Below are 27,137 nucleotides of genomic sequence, written 5' to 3'. Positions count from 1 at the left end.
ATTATCCCTGATTGGTAAATTGCATCTGGACTGGGAAGAATTGTAAGTTATTAAAACCTTTTCTGATCCTATGTTGGCCTTCTTTCAACATGATTTTCCTGTTCCGCTCTGATGTCAGAAGCTATCTGACATGGTAATGCAAACCTGTAACAAACAGCTGGAAGGTTTACGGTGATGGTGATGACGATCTTGTGAAGTTCCCACCCTCTGTCACACAACAGGATTCTCCCTCCCTCAAAGTGCTTGGCCAAAATATTTCCAACTCTTTTTCTCAGATGATCTTATTGGCGAAATGATAACTGTGATATAACATATGTTTGCAGCTGAGAAAATGCAGAAGGTGACTCCACTAACAAAATACTGAATGTGGCACTCATGGAAGGATAATTCACCAGAAGAAATGAAAATATTCTTTGGTGTGGAGCTAACCCCGATCTTCCAGGATGCCACAGGCAGCTACCCTGATCAGTTTCTGGGTCCCGGATTTCTACCGGCCTCTTGAACAGAGCCAGCCTCTCTCCTTCCCCAGCTCAGCCTAAGGGCCTAGCTCAGGAGTCCTCAAAGAGTTTCGAGAGGGTGGAGCAAGATGGCAGCTGAGTAACAGCTTCCTTGCATCTGGGCACCGTGAGTCTGGGGATATAGGACTCCAGGCATCTCTGGCTGGTGGGATCTGCCTATCATCACCCCTGAGAGGATACAGGGAGTCAGCAAGAGACTTCTGGACCCCAAGAGGAGGACTAAAACAGTGGAAAACCGGCAAGTGGTCGCATGTGTTCAATCCGCCTAAACCCGCCCGCAACTGTAAGTTCAGTAGCAGCGAGACTGCAAACCAGAAAGGCCTTACCTGTGAACTGTTTTGGTGTCTTTGGACTTGGCACTCAGCTGAACTGCCTTGGGGAGAGCCTGAGCGGGAGTGCAGAGAACTTTGGCCTTTGTCTAGGGCCCCAGTCTGAGCCGCTGAGCCGCTGAGCCAGACGGAGCTAATAGAGTTTGGCTCTGGGTCACAGGCAGACATTGTGAGCAATCTGCCCCGGCAAGCTCCGCCCTCAGGGTCGCAGAGCTGGAATTGGGTGGGAGCTGGTAACCCAGCGACCAAGTAGCCTAAGGGCAGGGTCTGAGCCGCCTTGCAGCCCTAACCCTCGGGGGCAGAGGGAGACCAGTTTTGACACACAGGGTAAGTGGATAGCCACTTCAGCAGTGATTCCAGCAACAAGCACTTCCCTGAGAAAGCTTCTGCTCAGTAAGTGAACAAGTTCAAAGTGCCTTAATTAAGTGGGCTGAAGAGAGATTTAGGGTGTCTACCTGCTGGGGTTCGAGAAACTAGCAGCCTCCAGTCGTATCAGAACTGTGATTAACATCTCATACCCCAGAAGACCACGTGTTGCCCAGACAATATTCAATTCCATATACATACTGCTTTGTTTTTGGTTGCGTGTGTGTTTTTTTTTGTTTGTTTGTTTGGTTTTTTTTTTTGGTTTGGTTGTTTTTTTTGTTTATTTTGACGTTCTAGATTGTTGTTTTGTTTTTTAAGTTCAACCTTTTCCATACAGATCATTTTTCTTTCTCAATTTTTCTAGTTTAATTATAATTTCCCATTGCTGCCTATTTCAATAATCAGAACTTCATTTTTGTTAGTGTTTCTACCACTATTATTTGGTTTTTCCAGCCAATTTTATCCCGTAAAGTTTTCTGTTTGCTTGTTTTGGTTTGATTTATACCATTTTTGTCTTTCCTCTCTACTTGGTGGAGGTGGGGTACTGTGTCTGATCAGGTTAGCAAAGAGCTGCTGACCTCAAGGGAACCACCCCACTTGGCACCCCCAGAAGGTGTTTGTTTTTTTTTTTAAGGTTGTATCAAAGTACCGTACTGTACACCTATATTGCTCTGTCTTCCTCTTTCTGTGCCTCTCTTCTTTTTGTCAATATTCCTTTCACCCAACCACTCTCCTTTCTCTATTTTTCTTTTTTTTCATTTTTTTTTTTTCTTATCACTCGGTCCTCATTTCTTTCATCGCTTTTTTGCTCTTAAACCTTCTCACCCTTCTGGTCCTGTAACCCTTAGTCCACAGGCACAAGAACTTAAAGAGCAAGAGGAATTGAAAGGAAAATTAGGGCAAGTAAACAGATAAAAGAAATCACCCATGAGGAAGAATCAGCAGAAAACTCCAGGCAACATGAAGAACCAGTCCAGAACTACCCCGCCAAGGGACCATGAGGTAGCTACTGCAGAGGATTCCACCTATACAGAAATGTTAGGAATGACAGAAAGGGAATTTAGAATACACATGTTGAAAACAATGAAGGAAATGATGGAAACAATGAAGGAAACTGTTAATAAAGTGGAAAATAACCAAAAGGAAATTCAAAAACAGAATCAAATAAGAGATGAACGATATGAAGAATATAAAAAGGATATAGCAGAGCTGAAGGAAATGAAACAGTCAATCAGGGAACTTAAAGATGCAATGGAAAGTATCAGCAACAGGTTAGACCATGCAGAAGAAAGAATTTCAGAGGTAGAAGACAAAGTTTTTGAGATAACTCAGATAGTAAAAGAGGCAGAAAAGAAGAGAGAGAAAGCAGAACGTTCACTGTCAGAATTATGGGACTTTATGAAGCGTTCCAACATACGAGTTATAGGAATTCCAGAAGGGGAAGAAGAATGCCCCAGAGGAATGGAAGCCATACTAGAGAATATTATAAAAGAAAATTTCCCAAATATCACCAAAGATTCTGACACACTGCTTTCAGAGGGATATCGGACCCCAGGTCGCCTCAACTCTAACCGAGCTTCTCCAAGACACATTGTGATGAACCTGTCCAAAGTCAAGACCAAAGAAAAGATTCTGCAAGCTGCCAGGAGTAAGCGCCAGTTGACCTACAGGGGCAAATCCATCAGAGTGACCGCAGACTTCTCTAATGAAACTTTCCAAGCAAGAAGACAATGGTCATCTACCTTTAATCTACTTAAACAGAACAATTTCCAGCCCAGAATTCTGTACCCTGCTAAGCTAAGCTTCAAAATTGACGGAGAAATCAAATCATTTACGGATATACAAACATTGAGGAAATTCGCCACAACAAGACCAGCTCTACAGGAAATACTTCAACCTGTTCTGCACACTGACCACCACAATGGATCAGCAGCAAAGTAAGAACTCAGAAATTAAAGGACAGAACCTAACCTCCACACTGATGCAAAAGATAAAACTAAGCAATGGACTCTCACAAAATAAGATGAATAGAATACTACCACACTTGTCAATTATCTCAATAAATGTTAATGGCTTGAATTCCCCACTGAAGAGACATAGATTGGTTGACTGGATTAAAAAACACAAGCCATCCATTTGCTGTCTGCAAGAAACACACCTGGCTTCAAAAGACAAATTAAAGCTCCGAGTCAAGGGTTGGAAGACAATTTTTCAGGCAAATGGAATTCAGAAGAAAAGAGGAGTTTCAATCTTATTTTCAGACACGTGGATTTAAAGCAACTAAAGTCAAAAAAGACAAAGATGGTCACTTTATATTGGTCAAGGGAAAAATACAAGAAGACATTTCAATTCTAAATATTTATGCACCCAATTTAAATGCTCCCAGATTCTTGAAGCAGACCTTACTCAGTCTGAGCAATATGATATCTGATAATACCATCATAACAGGGGACTTTAACACTCCTCTTACAGAGCTGGACAGATCCTCTAAACAGAAATTAAACAAGGATATAAAAGACTTAAATGAGACTCTAGAACAACTGTGCTTGATAGACGCATATAGAACACTCCACCCCAAAGATAAAGAATATACATTCTTCTCATCACCCCATGGAACATTCTCCAAAATTGATCATATCCTGGGACACAAAACAAATATCAACAGAATCAAAAGAATTGAAATTTTACCTTGTATCTTCTCAGACCATAAGGCACTAAAGGTGGAACTCAACTCTAACAAAAATGCTCGACCCCACCCAAAGGCATGGAAATTAAACAATCTTCTGTTGAATAACAGATGGGTGCAGGAAGAAATAAAACAGGAAATCATTAACTTCCTTGAGCATAACAACAATGAAGACACAAGCTACCAAAACCTGTGGGATACTGCAAAAGCAGTTTTGAGAGGAAAATTCATCGCTTTAGATGCCTACATTCGAAAAACTGAAAGAGAGCACATCAACAATCTCACAAGAGATCTTATGGAATTGGAAAAAGAAGAACAATCTAAGCCTAAACTCAGTAGAAGAAAAGAAATATCCAAAATCAAATCAGAGATCAATGAAATTGAAAACAAAAGAATCATTCAGAAAATTAATGAAACAAGGAGTTGGTTTTTTGAAAAAATAAATAAAATAGATAAACCATTGGCCAGACTAACAAGGAATAGAAAAGTAAAATCTCTAGTAACCTCAATCAGAAATGATAAAGGGGAAATAACAACTGATCCCACAGAGATACAAGAGATCATCTCTGAATACTACCAGAAACTCTATGCCCAGAAATTTGACAATGTGAAAGAAATGGATCAATATTTGGAATCACACCCTCTCCCTAGACTCAGCCAGGAAGAAATAGAGCTCCTGAACAGACCAATTTCAAGCACTGAGATCAAAGAAACAATAAAAAAGCTTCCAACCAAAAAATGCCCTGGTCCAGATGGCTTCACTCCAGAATTCTATCAAACCTTCAAGGAAGAGCTTATTCCTGTACTGCAGAAATTATTCCAAAAAATTGAGGAAGAAGGAATCTTCCCCAACACATTCTATGAAGCAAACATCACCCTGATACCAAAACCAGGAAAAGACCCAAACAAAAAGGAGAATTTCAGACCAATCTCACTCATGAACATAGACGCAAAAATTCTCAACAAAATCCTAGCCAATAGATTACAGCTTATCATCAAAAAAGTCATTCATCATGATCAAGTAGGCTTCATCCCAGGGATGCAAGGCTGGTTTAACATACGCAAGTCTATAAACGTTATCCACCATATTAACAGAGGCAAAAATAAAGATCACATGATCCTCTCAATAGATGCAGAAAAAGCATTTGATAAAATCCAGCATCCTTTTCTAATTAGAACTCTGAAGAGTATAGGCATAGGTGGCACATTTCTAAAACTGATTGAAGCTATCTATGACAAACCCACAGCCAATATTTTACTGAATGGAGTAAAACTGAAAGCTTTTCCTCTTAGAACTGGAACCAGACAAGGTTGTCCTCTGTCACCTTTACTATTCAACATAGTGCTGGAAGTTCTAGCCAATACAATTAGGCAAGACAAGGAAATAAAGGGAATCCAAAAGGGAGCAGAGGAGGTCAAACTCTCCCTCTTTGCTGACGACATGATCTTATACTTAGAGAACCCCAAAGACTCAACCACAAGACTCCTAGAAGTCATCAAAAAATACAGTAATGTTTCAGGATATAAAATCAATGTCCACAAGTCAGTAGCCTTTGTGTACACCAATAACAGTCAAGATGAGAAGCTAATTAAGGACACAACTCCCTTCACCATAGTCTCAAAGAAAATGAAATACCTAGGAATATACCTAACGAAGGAGGTGAAGGACCTGTATAAAGAAAACTATGAAATCCTCAGAAAGGAAATAGCAGAGGATATTAACAAATGGAAGAACATACCATGCTCATGGATGGGAAGAATCAACATTGTTAAAATGTCCATACTTCCCAAAGCAATCTACCTATTCAATGCCATTCCTATCAAAATACCAACATCATACTTTCAAGATTTGGAAAAAATGATTCTGCGTTTTGTATGGAACTGGAAAAAACCCCGTATAGCTAAGGCAGTTCTCTGTAATAAAAATAAAGCTGGGGGCATCAGCATACCAGATTTTAGTCTGTACTACAAAGCCATAGTGCTCAAGACAGCATGGTACTGGCACAAAAACAGAGACATAGACACTTGGAATCGAATGGAAAACCAAGAAATGAAACTAACATCTTACAACCACCTAATCTTTGATAAACCAAACAAGAACATACCCTGGGGGAAAGACTCCCTATTCAATAAATGGTGTTGGGAGAACTGGATGTCTACATGTAAAAGACTGAAACTGGACCCACACCTTTCCCCACTCACAAAAATTGATTCAAGATGGATAAAGGACTTAAACTTAAGGCATGAAACAATAAAAACCCTCCAAGAAAGCATAGGAAAAACACTGGAAGATATTGGCCTGGGGAAAGACTTCATGAAGAAGACTGCCATGGCAATTGCAACAACAACAAAAATAAACAAATGGGACTTCATGAAACTGAAAAGCTTCTGTACAGCTAAGGAGACAATAACCAAAGCAAAGAGACAACCTACACAATGGGAAAGGATATTTGCATATTTTCAATCAGACAAAAGCTTGATAACTAGGATCTATAGAGAACTCAAATTAATCCACATGAAAAAAGGCAACAATCCCATAGATCAATGGGCAAGAGACATGAATAGAACTTTCTCTAAAGACGACAGACGAATGGCTAACAAACACATGAAAAAATGTTCATCATCTCTATATATTAGAGAAATGCAAATCAAAACAACCCTGAGATATCATCTAACCCCAGTGAGAATGGCCCACATCACAAAATCTCAAAACTGCAGATGCTGGCGTGGATGTGGAGAGAAGGGAACACTTTTACACTGCTGGTGGGACTGCAAACTAGTACAACCTTTCTGGAAGGAAGTATGGAGAATTCTCAAAGCACTCAAGCTAGACCTCCCATTTGATCCTGCAATCCCATTACTGGGCATCTACCCAGAAGGAAAGAAATCCTTTTATCATAAGGACACTTGTACTAGACTGTTTATTGCAGCTCAATTTACAGTCGCCAAAATGTGGAAACAGCCTAAATGCCCACCAACCCAGGAATGGATTAACAAGCTGTGGTATATGTACACCATGGAATACTATTCAGCCATTAAAAAAAATGGAGACTTTACATCCTTCGTATTAACCTGGATGGACGTGGAAGATATTATTCTTAGTAAAGCATCACAAGAATGGAGAAGCATGAATCCTATGTACTCAATTTTGATATGAGGACAATTAATGACAATTATGGTTATGGGGGGGGGACAGAAAGAGGGAAGGAGGGAGGGGGGTGGGGCCTTGGTGTGTGTCACACTTTATGGGGGCAAGACATGATTGCAAGAGGGACTTTACCTAACAATTGCAATCAGTGTAACCTGGCTTATTGTACCCTCAATGAATCCCCAACAATAAAAAAAAAAAAAAAGAAAATATTCTTTGGTGTGATATTGAATGGCTCTGAACTTGAAGGCGCTATTGGCTGACTACTTTACCAAAGATTGACTAGACTGACCCCATTCTTCAAAGATGTTTTCTCTCATCTCTGTTTTTTCCAAATATTTTGGATGCTGTATTTAGTTCCTCCTGTTGCAGCTCAAGGGCACAAGGTCAAGAATGTTAGTGAGTGTATTGACAATAAATGAAAAAAACTTTATGTACCAGAAAGAAATGTGGTTATAGATGAGAGCACAGTACGTTTCAAAGGAAGCATTCAATTCAAGTGCTACAATCCAAAGAAGCCTACAAATTTAGGCCTACAAATATTTTGTCTGTGTGATTCAGAAACTGGTTAGGTGTTTTCTCACGTTCCCCGTTATGGCAACACAACAACAGAAAGTCTTATTCGTCCTGATTTGCCATACGTCTTGAACAGTGATTCATTTGGCACAAGTTTTGCAAGCACATACAAGTGGTTCAGGCTGTCACATCTACACTGACAGGTTCTACGCAAGCCCTCAACTTGCTCTTGAACTACATAAAATGAAAATACATATAACAGGAATAGTTATGGCTTCTAGGTAGGATTTTCAAAGTGTTCTGAAAAAGAAGAAACTTCAGGAGTATGAATTATGAGCCTATCGATGTGATATGAAAATGATGTGCCTGTCATACCATGACAGGAGCTTAGTGACAATGCTGAGTATGTTCTTTGGTCCTCACACACAGTTGATCACTGGTTATAAGAAGAAATATTCTGTTCAGTTTGAAAAACTGACAGTGATTTTAGAATACACGATCCAGAGCTGATCAAGACTGTGGATGTTACAGATTTACAAATAGGTCCTAAAAAGGGTGGGAAAAATTATTCTTCTGGCTCTTGAAAGCAGCAGCTACAGCCTTTGCTCGTTAGATAAGAAGGAGAGTGGAGAGAAAGTGCAGACTCACCTTCTTACAGGAAAAATTTCATCACTCAGCTTATGAGCAATGTGAGGAATAGAAATTCATGAAAGTGGGGAAGACCACCATCTTCTGACACTGAGGAAAGGGAAGATGCATTCTATAATGCACAGTGAAAATAAACAACAAAGGATCACGGGTGCGGCAGAAGAAATGAGAAAGGGGCAGGAAAGAAGCCGCTTCCCACTGTGAGACACTCAAGAGGAAGCCTGGACTTCATCCTGGAGATTGCTTCAAGAAGTATCACACTCAAAAAATTTATAAACAAAAATACTTTAATTATTCATTGTAACCTAAAATAGATAATAAAATCATCAAATGAGTTCATATTTAGGTTTTAATCTTTAAAAACTGTAGGATAATTACAAGTAATCTACTAATATCATTCCTGTCCAGAGTAAACAAGAGCTGGGAAGTATGCAGGTCACAGAAAAACTGGATTGGAAAGGGTTTTAATACCTAATAGGAAACTATAACTTTGAGTGCCTGTTAGTGTACTGACTTCTGCAACTGAGCAAATCCATTGTGGGGATCCTTGGAATTATTACAAAAGATTCTGGCTCCTGGGATATGAGGCTTTTAAACCAGGGTATCTCCTGTACCCACCGAATGTGAATCTTTTTGCTTTGTACATGAACTCTGTAACCCAGGGGCTAAGAAAATAGCTATGTGTTCTGTGTGTATATGGCAAGAGCTCCCACAGGAAGAGAAATGTCTGAGTTTGTCCAGCTGGAAGCTGTGTTTCCTGTCTTATATCTTTCTAAGTAGATTCATGCCAAATGTGCCAATAACAACCTGATGAGGGTGAATGTTCAGCATTAGAATGTTGGTTTATAAAGACCAAGCCCCATGAGCATTACAGACATCCGACTAGGAGTGGGCAGCCTCTGTGCCTCATGGTTGTGCTCACAACCTTGCTTGGACCCTTGCCTATTAGCATAAAGAAACAGGCAAACGATCGGTGTTTCAGAAATAATAAGACATCTCCACTGTAGGGATATTATGCAATGATAAGAAGCAAACTACTTTCATGGTCATCAAAAATGTCCTTTACCTCATCTCTAAGTTTTCTGAGTTAAATTTGTGACATCTTAGGGTAGCCACTATGATTATTTTCTTTTACTATTCTGACCTCTGCAAGTCCTTACCATGTATCCTGCACTGGCAAGGACAATCTTTGTAATAATGCGGAGATAGTCTGCAACTTTATTTATGATGGGGTATAATCACTGCTAAAAACCCATACAAATAACCTGGAGTCCTGTTTTCTGTATCACAAGAAGCCAACGGCTTAATATCAACTCTAATTCTCTAGTTATTTCTATAGTAGCTGCTATAACCTAGATGAAATGTGCCATTTTAAATTCCTCATTTTTGTAAGCAATTTTTTTACATTTTCCCAATGCTGCTTTTCCTCCTATCTCTGCTTCCTTCCAGATGGAAAATTAAACTCACCTTAGCTGTTTCCCTCGTCTGGAGTTTCTTTCTCATCTTTCTCAGGTGACGTGTCTGCGTCTGAGACCTGGTCTTGCCGATGCTCAGTCACTCTCTTCTGGATCATGGCTTCCGTGTGCCTGTGGATGATCTCATGGGCTGCAAGAATATGTTTCCGCTGTGCGTTCCTCACTGTGTCAAAGTGACAGAAGAATTTTTACTCTGCACGTCTAAACAAAACCATTCCCAAATGTTTTCAAAAGAGTACCAATAGAAAGCACAATTTTGCAAACTATATTATTTTCTGACTTAGGGCTGATTGGGAGAAATAAAAATTATCTGCTCTCTGCTTTAGAAGGACACCTTCTAAAGGTAAACCAAACCCAAGTCTTTCTGCTGGATGCTCCCTCCGTTCCCACTTTTTGGTTCAGTCCAGCCTCATTGCTCCCTCTGCACCCCCCAGGCTTGCCTCCATGTGCCGCCAGCAGCTGCCCTCGCCTGCACTGCCTGCACCCCAAATGTTCAAAGCCCAGCCCAAGTCCCAGATCCTCCAGGAAGCACCTAATCTGACTATGTCACTTGACTTGTACCACTTAGGACACTTGCGTTTGTGCCAAAGCACTCGGCATTGAAGCATTCACGCAAGTTACATTTTGTTTTCTACCTAGACTATAAATGACTTAAAAATTAAAGACTTTATCTCATACTTCCAATACAAAGGGCACTTGTTGATTGATGATGAGTTTCTGAGTGTATGGCTTTAAAACATGGTCCTAGCTCCAAATTCTAAGAAAAAAAGGAAAAAAAAAAAACATGTGTGTGTGTGTGTGTGTGTGTATTTTTTTTTTTTTTTTGAGGCAGTCTCAAGCTGTCACCCTGGGTAGAGTGATGTGGCATCATAGCTCACAGCAAACTCCAACCCTTGGCCTCAAGTGATCCCCTTGCCTCAGTTTTTTCTATTTTTAGTAGAGACCAGGTCTTGATTTTTGCTCAGGTCTTTAACTCATGAGCTCAAGCTATCCACCTGCCTCATCCTCCCAGACAGCTAGGATTACAGGTGTGAGCCACCATGGCCAGCTAATAATATTTATTATCAAGGCTTAGTATTAAAAATACTAAGCATCTAAGCCCTTTGGAAAGGAGTGATGATGATGATGATGACGTGAGCAGTTAGCATTTATCCTTAATTTGTGCCAGGCGCCGTTTTAAACAGTTGATGTATAATTATTCATTTAATCCTCCCACAGTCTTAAAATAGAGTATTATTAATATCTTTGTTTTCAGAAGAAGCAGCAGAGACACAGAGAGATTGTGTAATTTACCCAAAGTCATCCAGCTAGTAAAGGACAATAAGAGGCGCTGGGGATCCTGTGTTATTCAGGTATCGGCTAGTTTACACAGATTGGGTAATTCACACTGCAGTTTACACAGATTGGGTAATTCACACTGCAGTTTACACAGATTGGGTAATTCACGCTGCAGTTTACATAGATAGGGGACTTCACACAGCAGCTGTTAGGGCTTCACAGGAGTATGGCTGAAAAAGTGGGCTTTGGAGGTTTTTAAGCCTGTAAATTGTGTCTCCAAACACTAGTTTCCTTAACTGAAAAACAAGAACACACATACAGCCGTTGTAAGAAGCTGAGATTGTGTACATTTTAAAATTCACAGTGTGGGGCGGCGCCTGTGGCTCAACGGAGTAGGGTGCTGGCTCCACGTGCTGGAGGTGGCGGGTTCAAACCCAGCCCCAGCCAAAAAAAAAAAAAAAATGCACAGTGCACTTCCTGGGACTTAGCATGCACTTAAAATTTGGCAATTACTGTTATTACATATCTATAGACAGGTCCCCTTACAGGATTGCCAATCCATCAGCTTTTCAAAAAGTAAGCTATCTCAGAATGGTCTGTATCTTAATTTGGGGTAAAGTGCATACGCAATACATATGGTTCTCTTACTTGAAAAGAGAAACCAGAGACCCCATGGTATGCTCCCTGTCCTCATGGCTTTTCTGATTTGACATAAATATATAGGGAAGAGGCTGAGGACTCACCCAGGGGACTCACCCCTTGCCCACAGACAAGTCCTGCTGGATCCCTTCAGCCCGTGTTCTTCCTCCAAACCCTTCCCCTCAGCCCCCTGAAGATGGGGGAGGGGATGTCAAACTTGTGGGCTCTTACACCCACCGTTTGCTCCTTTTATTCCCATACATCAGTGGTTCTCAACCTTCCTAATGCTGTGACCCTTAAATACAGTTCCTCATGTTGTGGTGACCCCCACACACAAGGAGCAGTGTCTCAGTTCCTAAGACCATAGGAAATATGTGTTTTCTGATGGTCTTAGGTTACCCCTGTGAAAGGGGAAGGGGTCGTTCGACCCACAGGTTGAGAACTGCTGCCATAGATGGAATAGCTGACACAGGCTAACCTCGCTTTGGACTTAGGAGAACTGGAAAGAAGCTGCCTATTTTCTTTAGGATCCAGAAAACATAAAGTCCCTTTAGAATCTAACATGACACAGAAATATGTATTATTGGGCCTGAAAATTAACTTTTGTTGGTATAAGCACTATCATACACAGCCAATACAAGTTGGCAATCATTTTGTGGGCAATTTGGTAGTATTAGTATCTATTAAAATGTAAAATGCACACACCTTATGTCCCAGAGATCTTACTGCTAGGAATTTACTCTCATGGTCAGGATATGTGTAAAATGTATTGACTGCAAAACTGCTAATAATAGGAAAATATACTGGAAACAAACTAAATGCTCATCATGAGAGGGTATTGGTTTAACAATTACACTACATCCATGTATGAGAATATTCTGTGTTAGAACTCCACCATGCCTTTATTCCTGAGTAAGCAATGTGCGATTGGACACTTTTCTGCTCAAATCTGTCCAGAATTCCCTTATCTAATTCTGAAAGCTTCTGAGCTGCTGTTTCACTTAAATACCAGTCTGTGCGCTGCCTCTAAGATCATCTCTCTGTGTCAGAGCTGCGGAAGAATCTTCTTTTTCTGTTTAGGACACTTTTCTCTTCTTCTCTATTAACTAAAAGCATCAATCTTTAAAAACATGCCACTTGTGACAAATGATAAGTTAGAGTATTTACACTTGAAGTCAGCCCCAGCAGAAACAAGCTATTTGGGGTGATCCTCCCTGTCTATACCACAAGTGGTTATATTCTGGAATCAGCATGAAGAGAATTTGACAAGCTCTGAAATAAGAAAACTTAGGGATTCCCCTTCAGAAATTTCCCCATACCTGTATTGAGTTCGAAATCTCTGGAATATTGAACATAATTTACATCTTTTATTAAAAAGTAAAGCATTTATATTGGCTTACCTTTTTCTTTAACAAAGTCTTTTTGCACCTCTGGGATTAGAAAACTATAAACCAACTCAGCAACAATCTCCTCCGACTGATGATGAGTTCGACTAAAAAATAAAAAACAAACCATTAATATTTCCTTTGGTTCTTTATTTGAGCTGCTGATTATGCTTAAATCTTCCTTGCTTGCGTAAGCAACTCCACTGCTCAAATCCCACCAACACCTTTTCCTTGATTAAGTGATCTGAAATATCACATCCCTGGCGAGCTTGTTGAAGGCCATGGAAAATCTGGAGTTGAGCCTGTCCTTCATTTAACCTGCCTGCCAGGGAGAGAATGTTAACGCAGCTGATCTGCAGAAGCCAGAAAGCTTGGGTAAAAGCCACGTAATGTTACACACATTCCTTTCACATTTCCGCGTATTCTTAAAGTAATATGGAAGCAATCCAGATGCAGCGGACAACGGAGACTACAATCCCCAAGGTTCCTACCGTACAGAGGCATCAGACATGCTGACTACTAAAGCGTTATACTGATAAAACAATGGACGCTAAAGCATGTGTTATGTATTTGCTTCTCCTTGGTAGAGAAATATTAAGCTCTTGAATAAATGTCTACAAGTACCAGCAAATGAGCTGCCCAGGCTACAGTCTGTTCTCTTGGTCCACACATACCGGTTTTCCATTTCATAAGCAATGTCATTGATTTCCTCAGCCATCTTCTCAATTTCTGCCCTGGCTTGTTCTTCTGCCGTGTTCTCTTCAGCATTCAGTATAATGTCTTCCAGATAGGAGGATACAGTACTTTGGTGAACTTTAATTACCTGCAAAAACCAAAAATGCCCACACTTACTCAGAAGAATGCTACTGTAATTGTAAATAAGACCAATACACAAACATTAGTTGACTTTTTTTTTAGCAAATGTATTTCATTCATTAAGTCAACAGACCCTTCACTAATCATTCCTTTTCTTCACCATCTAGTTAGTCTGTAGCCCATTCTACCGGCCGTTCCCCTACCCATGTAGCCCATTCCAGAATTGTGGATCTTACTTGGGGGTGGGCAATACAGCACTGCAGAAAGCTCAGGGGCTTCAAAGTCGGTAACCCTGGTTTTGATCTCAGCTTTGTTCTGGACCAGCAGCGTGACTTGGTCAAACAACCTAACTGTAACAAAGACTAGGAAGGATTCCTCAACACCTTTCTTTCCACTTAAAGAAGAAAACCCCTGGATGGTAGCCAGGCAAAGACTACATTTTCTAGCACCCATAGAGCTGGGTATGGCCGTTTGACCAAGGGAATACATGCAAAAATTGTTATGTGCAACTTCTAGAAAGGGTTTTTAAAGGGAAAGACCTGGCTTTTCTTTCTCTTTTCATTTCTTATTTCACAGAGACATAATGTAGAATACCAGCAGTTATCTTAAATTGCCATGAGGGACAGAAGAACAGAAGGCTAGAAGGATGTTAGGTCTCTGGTGAATTTATTGAACTATCATACCAGTCCTGGGATGCTTCTTTTTAAAGCTTTCTTGAAATTGTGAAATAGAATACACAATACAGATTTTTTTAAGTGTGTGTGTTCCTCTATATCTTTGCTAATATTTTGCACACTGAATTATACAGAGGATGCCAAAACAATGTGTACACACTTTAAGCAAGGAAGACACTGTAATACTCAAGTTAGGTTTGACTTCTGCAATTACAATAACAAGATACAATATACAAGGTAGCTAACATTATTGGTATATACTGAGTATTACAATTTTAATACAGTTTTTTCCTTTCTTAAAATGTGCATGCATTTTTGGCATCCTCTGTATATGTGACTATGCCTTTGTGTATGTGCCTACAAAAGTGTGCATTCATTTTAATATGAGTCTGTGACTCTCTGAATCTGTGTTTATCACTATCTATATGTTATTTTTTCTGAAAATTTATTAAATATAGATACTTCCTCTTTTATATTTATACGCAAGCCTATTTATCTTTAAGAAGCTCTGTATGAATGGAGGTTAGGGATGTGGGAAGGAAAACAGACATTGTATTTTAATTAGGGAAATTGGAAATTAAAATGATGGATGGTATTTGATCTGTGGTCCCATAGCCAGATCTGTGCTTTACATACGTTGTTCTTAAATCAGGCTGGAAAGATTATCTTTACCCTTTCTGTGCTTTCTAGACAGAGGTGACTTTTTCTAACATCATTCCCATTAAAAGATACCTTCCTAACAAGCTTTTCACCAACTTCTTCCTTTCTCTGTTTTTGAACATAGTAGTTCCTCTGTTCCACTTCTCACCGCCAGTCAGTTCTTCCCACTCCCAGCTGCTTTTGCCTTAGCGATATTAGGTGAGAGATAGTAAGTTCTGGTTTGCTAATAATTTCTAAACCTCAGTAACTTTTCAAAGTAGTGTGTCAAGATGATAGGAAGCTGGAATATTAATTACAGTTCATGTGCCATATAACAGCATTTTGGTCAACAATGGATCATATATATAACAGTGGTCCTGTAAGACTACAATGAGCTAAAAATTCCTATTGTCTAGTGACATCATAGTTCTCAGTAATGTCATAACATTATTACTCATGTGTTTGTGGTGATACTACCAGTCATACTAAAGTGTAGCACATACAATTATGTACATAATACAAAATACCTGATAATGATGATAAATGTTACTGGCTTCTATATTTACTATAATATACTTTTTACCATTATTTTATAGTATACCTTCTACTTATATACAAAAAAAGTTAACTATAAAACAGCCTCACACAAGTCTTTCCAGGGGTATTCCAGGAGAAGGTGCTGTTGTCATGGGAGATGACAGTTCCACGTATATTACTGCCCCTGCAGACCTTCCAGTGGGACAAGATGTGGAGGTAGAAGACAGTGATACTGATGATCCTGAACTTGTGTAAGCCCAAGGTAGTGCGTATGTTTATGTCTTAGTTTTAACAAAAATGTTTTAAAAGGGCTCGGCACCTGTAGCTCAGTGAGTAGAGAGCCAGCCTCATACACTGAGGCTGGCAGGTTCGAGCCCGGCCCAGGCTAGCTAAACAACAATGACAGCTGCAACGTATAGGTGAAAGGCCTATATACTTCTGGCCAAAAATGCTCTTTGAGAGGGAGCAGTGAAAAGACTTTGTGTAGGAATGCTTGTGAGAAACTGAGGCAGAATCCCATATGACCAGGTTGGTTGTGGGCATAAAAACTCCCTAACTTAAGACCCACATGGAAGCGGAGGCTTGCAAACGAGTTTCTGTATGTCTTAGGAATTTTCCGACTATACCTTGCTTAAAGATTAAAGTAACTGCCTCCAGATGGTGAGGCCAACAAGGCAGGTATTCAATCTACCTTTCTCCCCCAGAGCCTCAGGCTTTATCAGATAAGAGCAAAGAAGTAAAGATAAGAGCAAAGAAGTAATGGCTAACAACATGTTCTCCATTAAGTCATGTATTTTTAGGAGGATTAAGTTAGATAAAGTAGTATCAGTTAACCCAGTTAAACCTTAGCCCATAAGGATAAGATAATGTTAGTAAAATGGTTATCAGTTAATCTAGTTTATCCGTAGGCCCATAAGTACCAGGCAGTAAGAGGCCTGGGGCCAAGGTTTAAGTCGTGTATTTATTAAGTTATGTGCCTATATAAGCTTTGGTGGAAGAAATAAAGATTGCCACACGCCATGAGAGAGTGGTGGTCCCCTTTATTTTCCATACAATTTCAATTGCGGGTCTTATTCTCTATAACACTGCTTCTCCGTGAAACATTAACAGCAACAGCAACCAGCCAAAAAAAAAATAGCCAGGCATTATGGCTCGTGCCTGTAGGCCCAGATACTTGGGAGGCTGAGGCAAGAGAATCACTTAAGCCCAAGAGTTTGAGGTTGCTGTGAGCTGTGACACCACCATACTCTAATGAGGGTGACATAGTGGCATGCTGTCTCAAAAAAAAAAGGTTAAAAAGTAAAAAATAAAAGTAAATATTTCAGAAACAAAAAAGCTTATAAAATAAGGATATAAAGAAAAAATACTTTCGTACAGCTATACAATGTATTTTAAGCTGTGCTATTATGAAAACGCCAAAAGGTTGAAAAACGTAAAAAGTAAAAAAGTCACAGTAACCTAAGGTTAATTTGTTACTGAATAAAAAAAAAACAAAAAACATTTTTAATAAATTTAGTGTAGCCTAAGTGTACAGCATTTATAAAGTCTACAGTAGAGTGCAGTGACGTCCTGGGCCTTCACGTAACTCACCACTCACTGACTCACCCACAACAACTTCCTGTCCTGCAAGTTCCATTCATGGCAAGTGCCTTCTACATGTGTAACACTTTTCATCTTTCATACTGTTTTTACCGTGCCTTTTCTATGTTTAAGTGTCTAGATACAGTCTAGATACGCAGGTACTTACCAGTGTGTTACAGTTGCCTACAGTATTCAGGACAGTCATATGCTGGCCCGTTCGCGGCTTTGAAGCAAATAGTCTCTCTCACACAGCCTAGGTGTGTAGTCGGCTGTGGCACCTAGGTTTGTGCACATGCACTCCGTGATGTTGGCACAGCGACAACATTGCCTAGGACACATGTCTCATCATTGAGCAAGGCTCTGACTATATTAGTATAAGACGTTACACATTGTAGATAGAAGATTTACAACGTGAACTTGAAAACAAAACCCTGAACTTCTTAAGCTGTGTAGAGGGAGGGCAATCTGTTTAGCTTTAATCAAGAAGTGTGATAGCCGAGCCCAGTGGTTCATGCTTATTATCCTAGCACTCTGCCAGGCCCAGGCAGCTGAATTGCCTGAGCTCACAGATTCAAGACCAACCTGAGCAAGAGTGAGACCCCGTCTCTAAAAAATAGCTGGGTGTTGTGGTGGTGCCTGTAGTCCCAGCTACTTGGGAGGCTGAGGCAAGAGAGTTGCTTAAGCCCAAGGGTTTGAAATTGCCATGAGCTGTGATGCCACGACACTTCACCCAGGGCTCGAGACTTTCTCTCAAAACACACACACACACACACACACACACACACACACACCAAATACTGCTCATGGATTAATTCTAGTTCTATGGAAATCAAGTAAATCATTAAAATCTCAAACCAACTAAGAAGACCTCCAAATTGATACAGTTTTGTTTGTTTGTTAACCTGAAGAGCTCAAGAAGTATCCACATACGGGTTCAGACAGCCCTCTTAGAGAGGAATATTTTTAAGTTCCTGGTTGGCTCTTTCCTCTTTCTCACACTCACTCCAGGGACGTGCTCACATAGCCCAGTCTTGACATATTCTTGGCGTGCTTGGCTGCCCTGACCTCTCTTCTGTGCCCACCTCTAAACAGCCAGCTAGCCCAGCTCTCCTCTCCATGTCCAGGAGGGTCAGGGGCCTGACCTGAGAGAATACATGTCCCACTGGTCCCAGTGAAATTCCTCTTCTCTTGACTACAAGAAAAGGGAAGCGTCCTCTACTCCCCACTTCTAGGTGTGTGTGTGAGGGGCAGTATTAGTTACAGCAGAGCTGTAAGGATATAGTTGTACAGCTGTAAGCCCCCTTATTCCCTCCCTATCATCCCTGAAGCCTGCTCTACGTAGCAAGGAGAGCGGCCGGTTGAAAATGTGTCTCTGGGCCCCATTTTTTTCCTTCATGGAACTCACGACGTTTTCTAATTCTGCACTATGTTTAAGTTACATGTTATTTAAGCCCCAGGAGAGAGGGGACCATGTTTGACATTTTTCCTTCAAAGTGTCCCATAGCACCTTTACACAGTGCCTGGCGTGTGGCAGGAGCCTAATGCAGATCTGGTGAATAAAATGAAAACCAAAACCCCCACCATTTCATGTCAAGAGGGTCCCTCGGTTTGACTCCTCCCCAAGCGGCCCCTCACTTGCCTCCTTAAATATCTCGTCCTCCTCCCGCAGGCGCCGCTGCTCCACCTGGCGCCGGCCACTCTCCTCCGCCTCCCGCATCCTCCGCTGGCGCTCGGCCAGCATGGCGAAGGCGTGGATCCGCCGCTCCTCCTGCAGTCTCACCAGCTCTTTGGACAGGAAGTCAAACATGTCCGCCAGCACCCTGCCTTCCAGCCCGGCCAAGTGGTTTTCAACCAGTGCCACCTTGAAAATAATAACAGAACTTTAAAGATACAAATTCCACTTTGAACGGTGCTTATTAGGAGTGCTGGATTACTCAGAATTCTTGAGTCAATGCACTTTCAGGATGCACTGATTTTTTTATTAGAAATATTATCCCTACCCCCCCTGCTCCATCCCAGGGGTTCTCACTAGAAGAACTTCAGCAACGGATTGTTAGTCAGTCTCTGATAGATCACAGTCCTCAAATTATGAAAAGGATTTAGTAAGACATTTCTGTTAGCAACCGCAGAATGTTTTTCTGTTTTACCTAGAAGGTAAAGTGTGCCTTCTCAGATGTGAAGGTAAATGTCAAGGTTTTTATTAAAGATAATAAATAATAAGAGTGTAATAAGCTAGAAAGTCACGCATCGTACCTTTTAATTTTTTAATGTCTGTCCCTTCACATGAGTTTGGGGAATTTTAAGATCTTGCATAACATGAAAGTGGATAACCTTAAAATCTTTTAATAACTTCAAAGCCATTAATAACCATCTTTGAAACAGCCCAGGAAAAAAGATTAAATGTCTATGTGATCAGTTGAGGTAACGTACAGGACCCACAGTGCTCTTGGCTGGGAGAAAGTCACAGTGCCTCTTTATGGAGCTTATGTCCTGCCTTTGACACATGAGGAGAAAAGTGTTTAATTTATCCTTTGAAACCTCATCCCATTCCCTCTGCTATCCCCAGGTAAAGGGGAATAGGCTTTTCTTTGAGTCATATGCTACTTTAACACTTACACTTCTCCCTCTGGGTTCAGGTCCCCTTCTGGTCTGTATCAGAAGGGAAGGGAGGCCCCACCACCTCCTTCCTCCTCACCCACCTCCCAGCCCACACATACTTTCTAACCACGGAGTTCAACTTTGCTCATGTAATAAGGAGAGATGGAAAGAAGGGGTGAAACAGAGCATCTCACTACTTCTGACATTCCCAAACAGCAGATATTCAGCCCAGAGGTCACAAAGGGATTCTCTCCTTATCTGTAGAGAGCACAGGCTCCCTCATGTGGGGCTCAGATGCGACTTCTGAAATTCTGAGATGGCTCCCTGCTCATGTCTAGCCTTTTCTCTCCACAAGAAATTTGGGTACAAGCTAATTTGAAATTAAAGAAAAATATTCATGAAGGTGATTCTGCTGCAGTTATATCATGTAATGCATTACATAACTGGAAATTGTGCACTTTCTGGACTGTTTTCCAAAGAAATATAAGAGAAGGAGAAACAGGGAGGATCAGCATTGCTGAAGGTGTGTGTGAGGTACCCTCTCTCTCAGACATGTACAGGTGAGGCTGAAGGTGGGCAGGGAGAGTCCTCAGCTAAGTGACCAATTTCCCCATTAGTTCTTCCCTTAGCTCTTAGCTGACATGATCTCAGCCATGAGTACAAGATAGACAAACACTGGAAGAAAGCAGGAAAAACATTTACAGCAGTTGGTTTAAAATTGCAATTCATACTTTTTGAGAAACTTGTCTAGGAAAAAAGAAATAAAGCTACAATTCTCAGCTGTGTCAGGTGGCACACAGTGGGAGAGGTCGTGATGGAAGTCACCAACTACATAGCATCAAGAAGTAGAAACATGGCTCAGCACCTGTAGCTCAAGTGGCTAAGGTGCCAGCCACATACACCAGAGCTGGCGGGTTTGAATCCAGCCCAGGCCTGCCAAACAATGACAACTACAACCAAAAAATAGCTGGGCCTTGTGGCAGGTGTCTGTAGTCCCAGCTGCTTGGGAGGCTGAGGTAAGAGAATCGCTTACACCCAGGAGTTGGAGGTTGCTGTGACCTGTGACACCACAGCACTCTACCCAGGGCGACAGCTTGAGGCTCTGTCTCAAAAAAATAAAAAATAAAAAATAAAAAGAAGTAGAAACATATTTAATATGTTTTCAACATATTTATCCAGCAGGAGCTATATACAGCTCCAGACTCAGAAGTAAGTGTTGATATCTAAAAATCTTATTTCTCACATTTCGTGTTGTTTTTATTACTCACTCATTCTGCTAATCCCTCACTAAAGGAAATACATGGTAGAGTTACCAAATATTTAAGAAAAAATGGAAGGGAGAAAAATCCTAATGTTGAAAAGCTTCTTTTGTTGTTGTCATTGTTGTTACTATTGCTGGTGGTGTTTCTTTCTTTTTGTTGTTGTTTTTGCAAATAAAAAAATAATACCATCTTCAACTCAGTGAGGGCACAGTCCCGATGACAGCTGCAGCAACACTGTTTAAGAGCAATGGCCTTGTGAGGGTGTTTCTTTTTTTAATCATTTTCTTTATTGTTTTTATAATGTTGTTTATGCAATAATAAAAATCAAGGAGGGGAAAATGTTAACAAGAAAGTAACAAGGAAAAAAAAAGATAACCTTGTGCTCGTGCAAGTTCCTCTGCCGTTGGAGTGCCAGGGTCACCTGCTTCTCAGCTTTCTTCACCAGCTTGTCATCATCTTGCAGCGCGTGGCTGGTGCGCAGCTCCTGGATCAGCTCTAGGCGCTTTTCTTTCCCTTCAAACATCTGTATCAAATCAAGTCAAGAGAGACCTGCAGGTTACCATCCCTTCGTGACAAGCACAAGGAGGCACGTGCAGCCACCCAGGAGACCCTGTGAACAGAGGGTTCTGTCCTGTCCCTTGGGGGTCTGCAGAGCAGGCGTGACCCTCAGAGCTAGCGTTCAGCCTGCTTTTCTGTGCCTTCAGCAGCTCAAGCAGAGAATGGGCTTAGTTTTCAGTGAGCTGTTTACCCTGTTTCTAAAAATGACTCTCAGAAGCAAGGTGACAACTATATGGTCCTATTAGGAAACTAGAACCTTCCCTTCATTTCCTGTTTTCCTTCCCTAAGAAACCTGGGGATGGCGTTTTTCATGGTCATATTTTCTTTACCAATAAATTCACCTCTGGTACACAACCTGCTATCTGAACGTTACTGTGGCTTTTCCCTTGGGAAAATACTGAAAGGGAAGTAAAGAATAGTTCCAAACATGAATTGCTAATCCAGCTTCCTTGTACCTATAACTGAAGTTCTTAAAAGTTATAGCTATGTGGATTAAAATATATATAGCAGTTCGTGTGTGTGTGTGTGTGTGTGTATTTTTTAACTGGGGCTTCCTTTTCTTTTTTATTAAACTGGGGCGTTCCACCCATCCATTTTTTTTATTATTAAATCATAGCTGTGTACATTAGTGCAATCAAGGGGTACAATGTGCTGGTTTCATATACAATCTGAAATAATCTCATCAAACTGTTCAACATAGCCTTCATGGCATTTTTTTAGTTATTGTATGTAGACATTTGTATTCTGCCTTTAGTAAGTTTCGCCTGTACACATTCTAAGATGCACCAGAGGTGTGGCCCCACCAATTACCGTCCACCCTAACCTCCCCCCTCCCTTTCCCTTCCTTGGCCCTTTCCTCATATTCTTGTGCTATAGTTGGGTTATAGCCTTTATGTGAAAGCTATAAATTAGCTTCATAGTAGGGCCGAGTACATTGGATACTTTTTCTTCCATTCCTGAGATACTTTGCTAAGAATAATATGTTCCAGCTCCATCCATGTAAACATGAAAGAGGTAAAGTCTCCATCTTTCTTTAAGGCTGCATAGTATTCCATGGTATACATGTACCACAATTTGCTAGTCCATTAGTGGGTCGATGGGCACTTGGGCTTCTTCCATGACTTAGCAATTGTGAATTGGGCTGCAATAAACATTCTGGTACAGATGTCTTTGTTATATTGTGATTTTTGGTCTTCTGGGTATAAACCTAGTAAAGGAATTATAGGATCGAATGGCAGATCTATTTTTAGGTCCCTAAGTATTCTCCAAACATCCTTCCAGAAGGAACATATTAGTGTGCCTTCCCACCAGCAGTGAAGAAGTGTGCCCTTTGTTCCACATCCATGCCAACATCTCTGGTTTTGGGATTTTGTTATGTGGGCTACTCTTACTGGGGTTAGGTGATATCTCAAAGCAGTTTTGATTTACATTTCTCTGATGATTAAGGATGATGAGCTTTTTTTCATGTGTTTGTAGATTGTGTGTCTGTCTTCTTTAGAGATGTTCCTCTTCAAGTCCCTTGCCCACCCTGAGATGGGATCAATTGTTCTTTTCTTGCTAATACGTTTGAGTTCTCTGTGGATTCTGGTTATTAAACCTTTATCGGAGGTATAACCTGCAAATATTTTCTCCCATTCTGAGGGCTGTCTGCTTGCGTTACTTACTATGTTCTTGGCTGTGCAGAAGCTTTTTAGTTTGATCAGGTCCCAGTAATGTATTTTTGATACTGTTTCAATTGCCTGGGGAGTCCTCCTCATAAAATATTCACCCAGGCCGATTCCTTCAAGAGTTTTCCCTGAACTTTCTTCAAGTATTTTTATAGTTTCATGTCTTAAGTTTAAATCTTTTATCCAGTGAGAGTCTATCTTAGTTAATGGTGAAAGGTGTGGGTCCAGTTTCAGTCTTTTACAGATTGCCAGCCAGTTCACCCAGCACCATTTGTTAAATAGGGAATCTTTTCCCCCACTGAATGTTTTTAATTGGCTTGTCAAAGATCAAATAATGGTAAGTATCTGGATTCATCTCTTGGTTCTCTATTCTGTTCCAGACATCTACTTCTCTGTTTTTCTGCCAGTGTCGTGCTGTTTTGATCACTATCAATTTATAGTACAGTCTCAGGTCTGGTAGCATGATTTCTCCTGCTTTGTTTTTATTGCTGAGTAATGTTTTGGCTATTCGAGGTTTTTTTTGGCTACTCAAGGTTTTTTCTGATTCCATATAAAATGAAGTATTATTTTTTCAAGATCTTTAAAATATGACAATGGAGCTTTAATAGGAATTGCATTCAAATTATATATTGCTTTGGGTAGTATAGACATTTTAACTAAGTTGATTCTTCCCAGCCATGAGCATGGTATGTTTTCCATTTGTTAACATCTTCAACTATTTCTTTTCTTAAAGTTTCATAGTTCTCTTTGTAGAGATCTTTCACGTCCTTTGTTAGGTATACTCCCAAATAGTTCATCTTCTTTGGCACTACTGTGAAAGGAATAGAGTCCTTGACATTTTTTGGCTTGGTTATTGTTGGTATATATAAAGGCTACAGATTTATGTGTGTTGATTTTGTAGCCTGAGACATTGCTGTATTCCTTGATCACTTCTAAAAGTTTTGTAGTAGAATCCCTAGTGTTTTCCAGATATACGATCATATCATCTGCGAAGAGTGAAAGTTTGATCTCTTCTGAACCTGTGTGGGATCCGCTTGATCGCCTTTTCTTCCCTAATTGCAATGGGTAAAACTTCCATTACAATGTTAAAGAGCAATGGAGACAATGGGCAACCTTGCCTGGTTCCTGATCTAAGTGGAAATGATTTCAATTCAACTCCATTCAGTACGACATCGGCTGTGGGTTTGCTGTAGATGGCCTCTATGAGTTTAAGAAATGCCCCTTCTATACCAATTTTCTTAATTGTTCTGATCATGAAGGATACTGAATATTATCAAAAGCTTTTTCTGCGTCAATTGAGAGAATCATATGGTCTTTATTTTTTAGTTTGTTTATGTGCTGAATTACATTTATAGATTTATGTATATTGAGCCAGCCTTGAGACCCTGGGATAAATCTCACATGGTCGTGGTGTATAATTTTTTGATGTGTTGTTGGATTCTGTTCATTAGGATCTTATTGAGTATTTTTGCATCACTATTCATTAGTGATATTGGTCTATAATTTTCTTCACTTGTTGGGTCTTTCCCCAGTTTGGGGATCAAGGTGATGTTTGCTTCGTAGAATACGTTGGGTAATATTCCTTCTTTTTCTAGATTTTGGAAGAGGTTTAGTAATATAGGTACTAGTTCTTCTTTAAAGGTTTGGTAGAATTCTGACATAAAGCCATCTGCTACTGGGCTTTTCTTTTTAGAAAGATTTTGTATAGTTGATGCGGTTTCAGAACTTGATTATAGGCCTGTTCAACATTTCCACTCGTTCTGGCTAAGTCTTGGTAGGTGGCGTGCTTCCAGGTATCGGTCGATTTCTTTCAGATTTTCATATTTGTGAGAGTAGAGTTTCTTGTAATATTCGTTAAGGATTTTTTTATTTTCTGCGGGGTCTTTTGTTATTTCATCATTACCATTTCTGATTGATGAAATTAGGGATTTTACTCTTTTTTTCCTGGTTAAGTTGGCCAAAGGTTTATCTATTTTATTGATCTTTTCAAAAAATCAACATTTGGATTTATTGATCTGTTGTATAATTTTTCTGTTTTCAATTTCATTTAATTCTGCTCTGATTTTGGTGATTTCTTTTCTTCTGCTGGGTTTGGGGTTGGAATGTTCTTCCTTCTCCAGTTGCTTGAGATGTCCCATTAAGTTATTAACTTCCTCTCTTTCCGTTTTCTTGAGGAAGGCTTGCAGTACTATAAATTTCCCACTTAGGACTGGCCTTTGCAGTATCCCAGAGGTTCTGATAATTCATGTCTTGATTGTTGTTTTGTTCCAAAAATTTGGTGATTTCCTTCTTAATCTCGTCTATAACCCATCTATCCTTCAGCATAAGGTTGTTTAGCATCCATGTTTTTGTATGGCTATGCAGATTCCTGTTGTTATTGAGTTCAACTTTTATTCCATGATGGTCTGAGAAGATGCAAGGAATAATTTCTATTTTTTTAAATTTGCTGAGTTTAGATTTGTGGGCTAGGATGTGGTCGATTTTGGAGTATGTTCCGTGGGCTGATGAGAAGAATGTGTACTCAGTTTTGTTGGGATGAAATGTTCTGTAGATGTCTGTTAAGTCCAGATGTTGAATCATTAAATTTAAATCTAAAATTTCTTTGCTTAGCTTCTTTTTGGAGGATCTATCCAGCACTGCTAAAGGGGTGTTAAAATCTCCAACTACTATGGAACTGGAGGAAATCAAGTTGCTCATGTCTGTGAGAGTTTCTCTTAAAAATTTAGGCACATTCTGCCTCACTGGCAGTTTACCCTGTGTGCTGCACCAACACCATCATCTATTACGTGTGTCATGTCAGGGGTAACATGGGGACTAAGGATTTCACCAACACCTCAGCAGTGCTTAGCTCTAGAACTGCAAGGACATTGTTTATTATCTGCATTGTGGACATGCTCTGTGCATCTGTATTATATGTGCATTATATGTATTTTGCATTTTATATAAAATGTGTTATATATATGTGTGTGTATGTATACAAACACTGTGGATTTATTCCATTTTTCAAATTTGTCCATTTGGCTTGACCCACTCCCAAATAATTCCTCCATGAAATAAAACAAGCAAAAACCCCTAAAAAAAAAATTTCGGTGCATTCTGGTTGGGTGCATAAATATTAATAATTGAAATCTCATCATATTGAGTATAATCTTTAACAAATATGAAGTGTCCATCCTTATCCTTCCTTATTTTGGTTGGTTTAAAGCCTATTGCATCTGCGAATGGGATTGCAACACCTGCTTTTTTCTGCGTTCCATTTGCCTGGAGTATAGATGACCATCCCTTCACCTTGAGTCTATATTTGTCTTTTAATGTAAGATGAGATTCTTGCATGTAGCAGATATCTGGCTGGAGTTTTTGTATCTAGTCAGCCAACCTGTGCCTCTTTAGAGGACAATTTAAACCATTCACATTAATTGAGAATATTGATAAGCCTTTTGAGAGTCTGGTGGACATTTTTAATTCTTTTGCGACTGTAGAAGTTGGAATTTGATGAAAATTTTCTGGGTGGGCCTACTTTTGTGGTGGAGGACTACGCTGGTCTTTATGAAGGATAGGTCTGAGAATATCCTGGAGAGCTGGTTTAGTTATGGCAAATTTCTTCAACATGTGAATGTCATTGAAGTATTAATTTCTCCATCATAAATGAAACTCAGTTTAGCTGGCTACAGAATCCTGGGTTGAAAGTTATTTTGTTTTAGGAGATTAAAAGTCGATGACCATCCTCTTCTAGCTTGAAAGGTTTCAGCACAGACATCTGCAGTTATTCTAATATTCTTGCCCTTGTAGGTGATGGTTTTCTTTCGTCTGGCTGCTT

At 40.1% G+C, this 27,137-nt stretch overlaps 1 protein-coding gene across 2 annotated transcripts in view; it reads right to left on the bottom strand.

Annotated features, from left to right (window-relative positions):
* CFAP91 (cilia and flagella associated protein 91) overlaps nt 1–27,137 on the bottom strand; it is a 108,753-nt gene that overhangs the window by 9,800 nt on the left and 71,816 nt on the right. For both annotated transcript variants that reach the window (XM_053565579.1, XM_053565580.1), the window contains exons 13-17: nt 21,472–21,618; nt 18,875–19,096; nt 13,663–13,811; nt 13,004–13,095; nt 9,679–9,849 (exon numbers count right to left, since the gene is read on the bottom strand). In XM_053565579.1, the coding sequence (XP_053421554.1) occupies nt 9,680–9,849; nt 13,004–13,095; nt 13,663–13,811; nt 18,875–19,096; nt 21,472–21,618 (780 nt within the window). In that variant the 3' untranslated portion in view covers nt 9,679. The remainder of the gene's footprint in view (nt 1–9,678; nt 9,850–13,003; nt 13,096–13,662; nt 13,812–18,874; nt 19,097–21,471; nt 21,619–27,137) is intronic.

The sequence above is a fragment of the Nycticebus coucang genome, chromosome 16, assembly GCF_027406575.1.
Source record: "Nycticebus coucang isolate mNycCou1 chromosome 16, mNycCou1.pri, whole genome shotgun sequence".
Classification (NCBI taxonomy): Eukaryota; Metazoa; Chordata; class Mammalia; order Primates; family Lorisidae; genus Nycticebus; species Nycticebus coucang.
The sequence above is the reverse complement of the archived record's forward strand: the minus strand, read 5'-3'. Positions and strand labels throughout refer to the sequence as shown.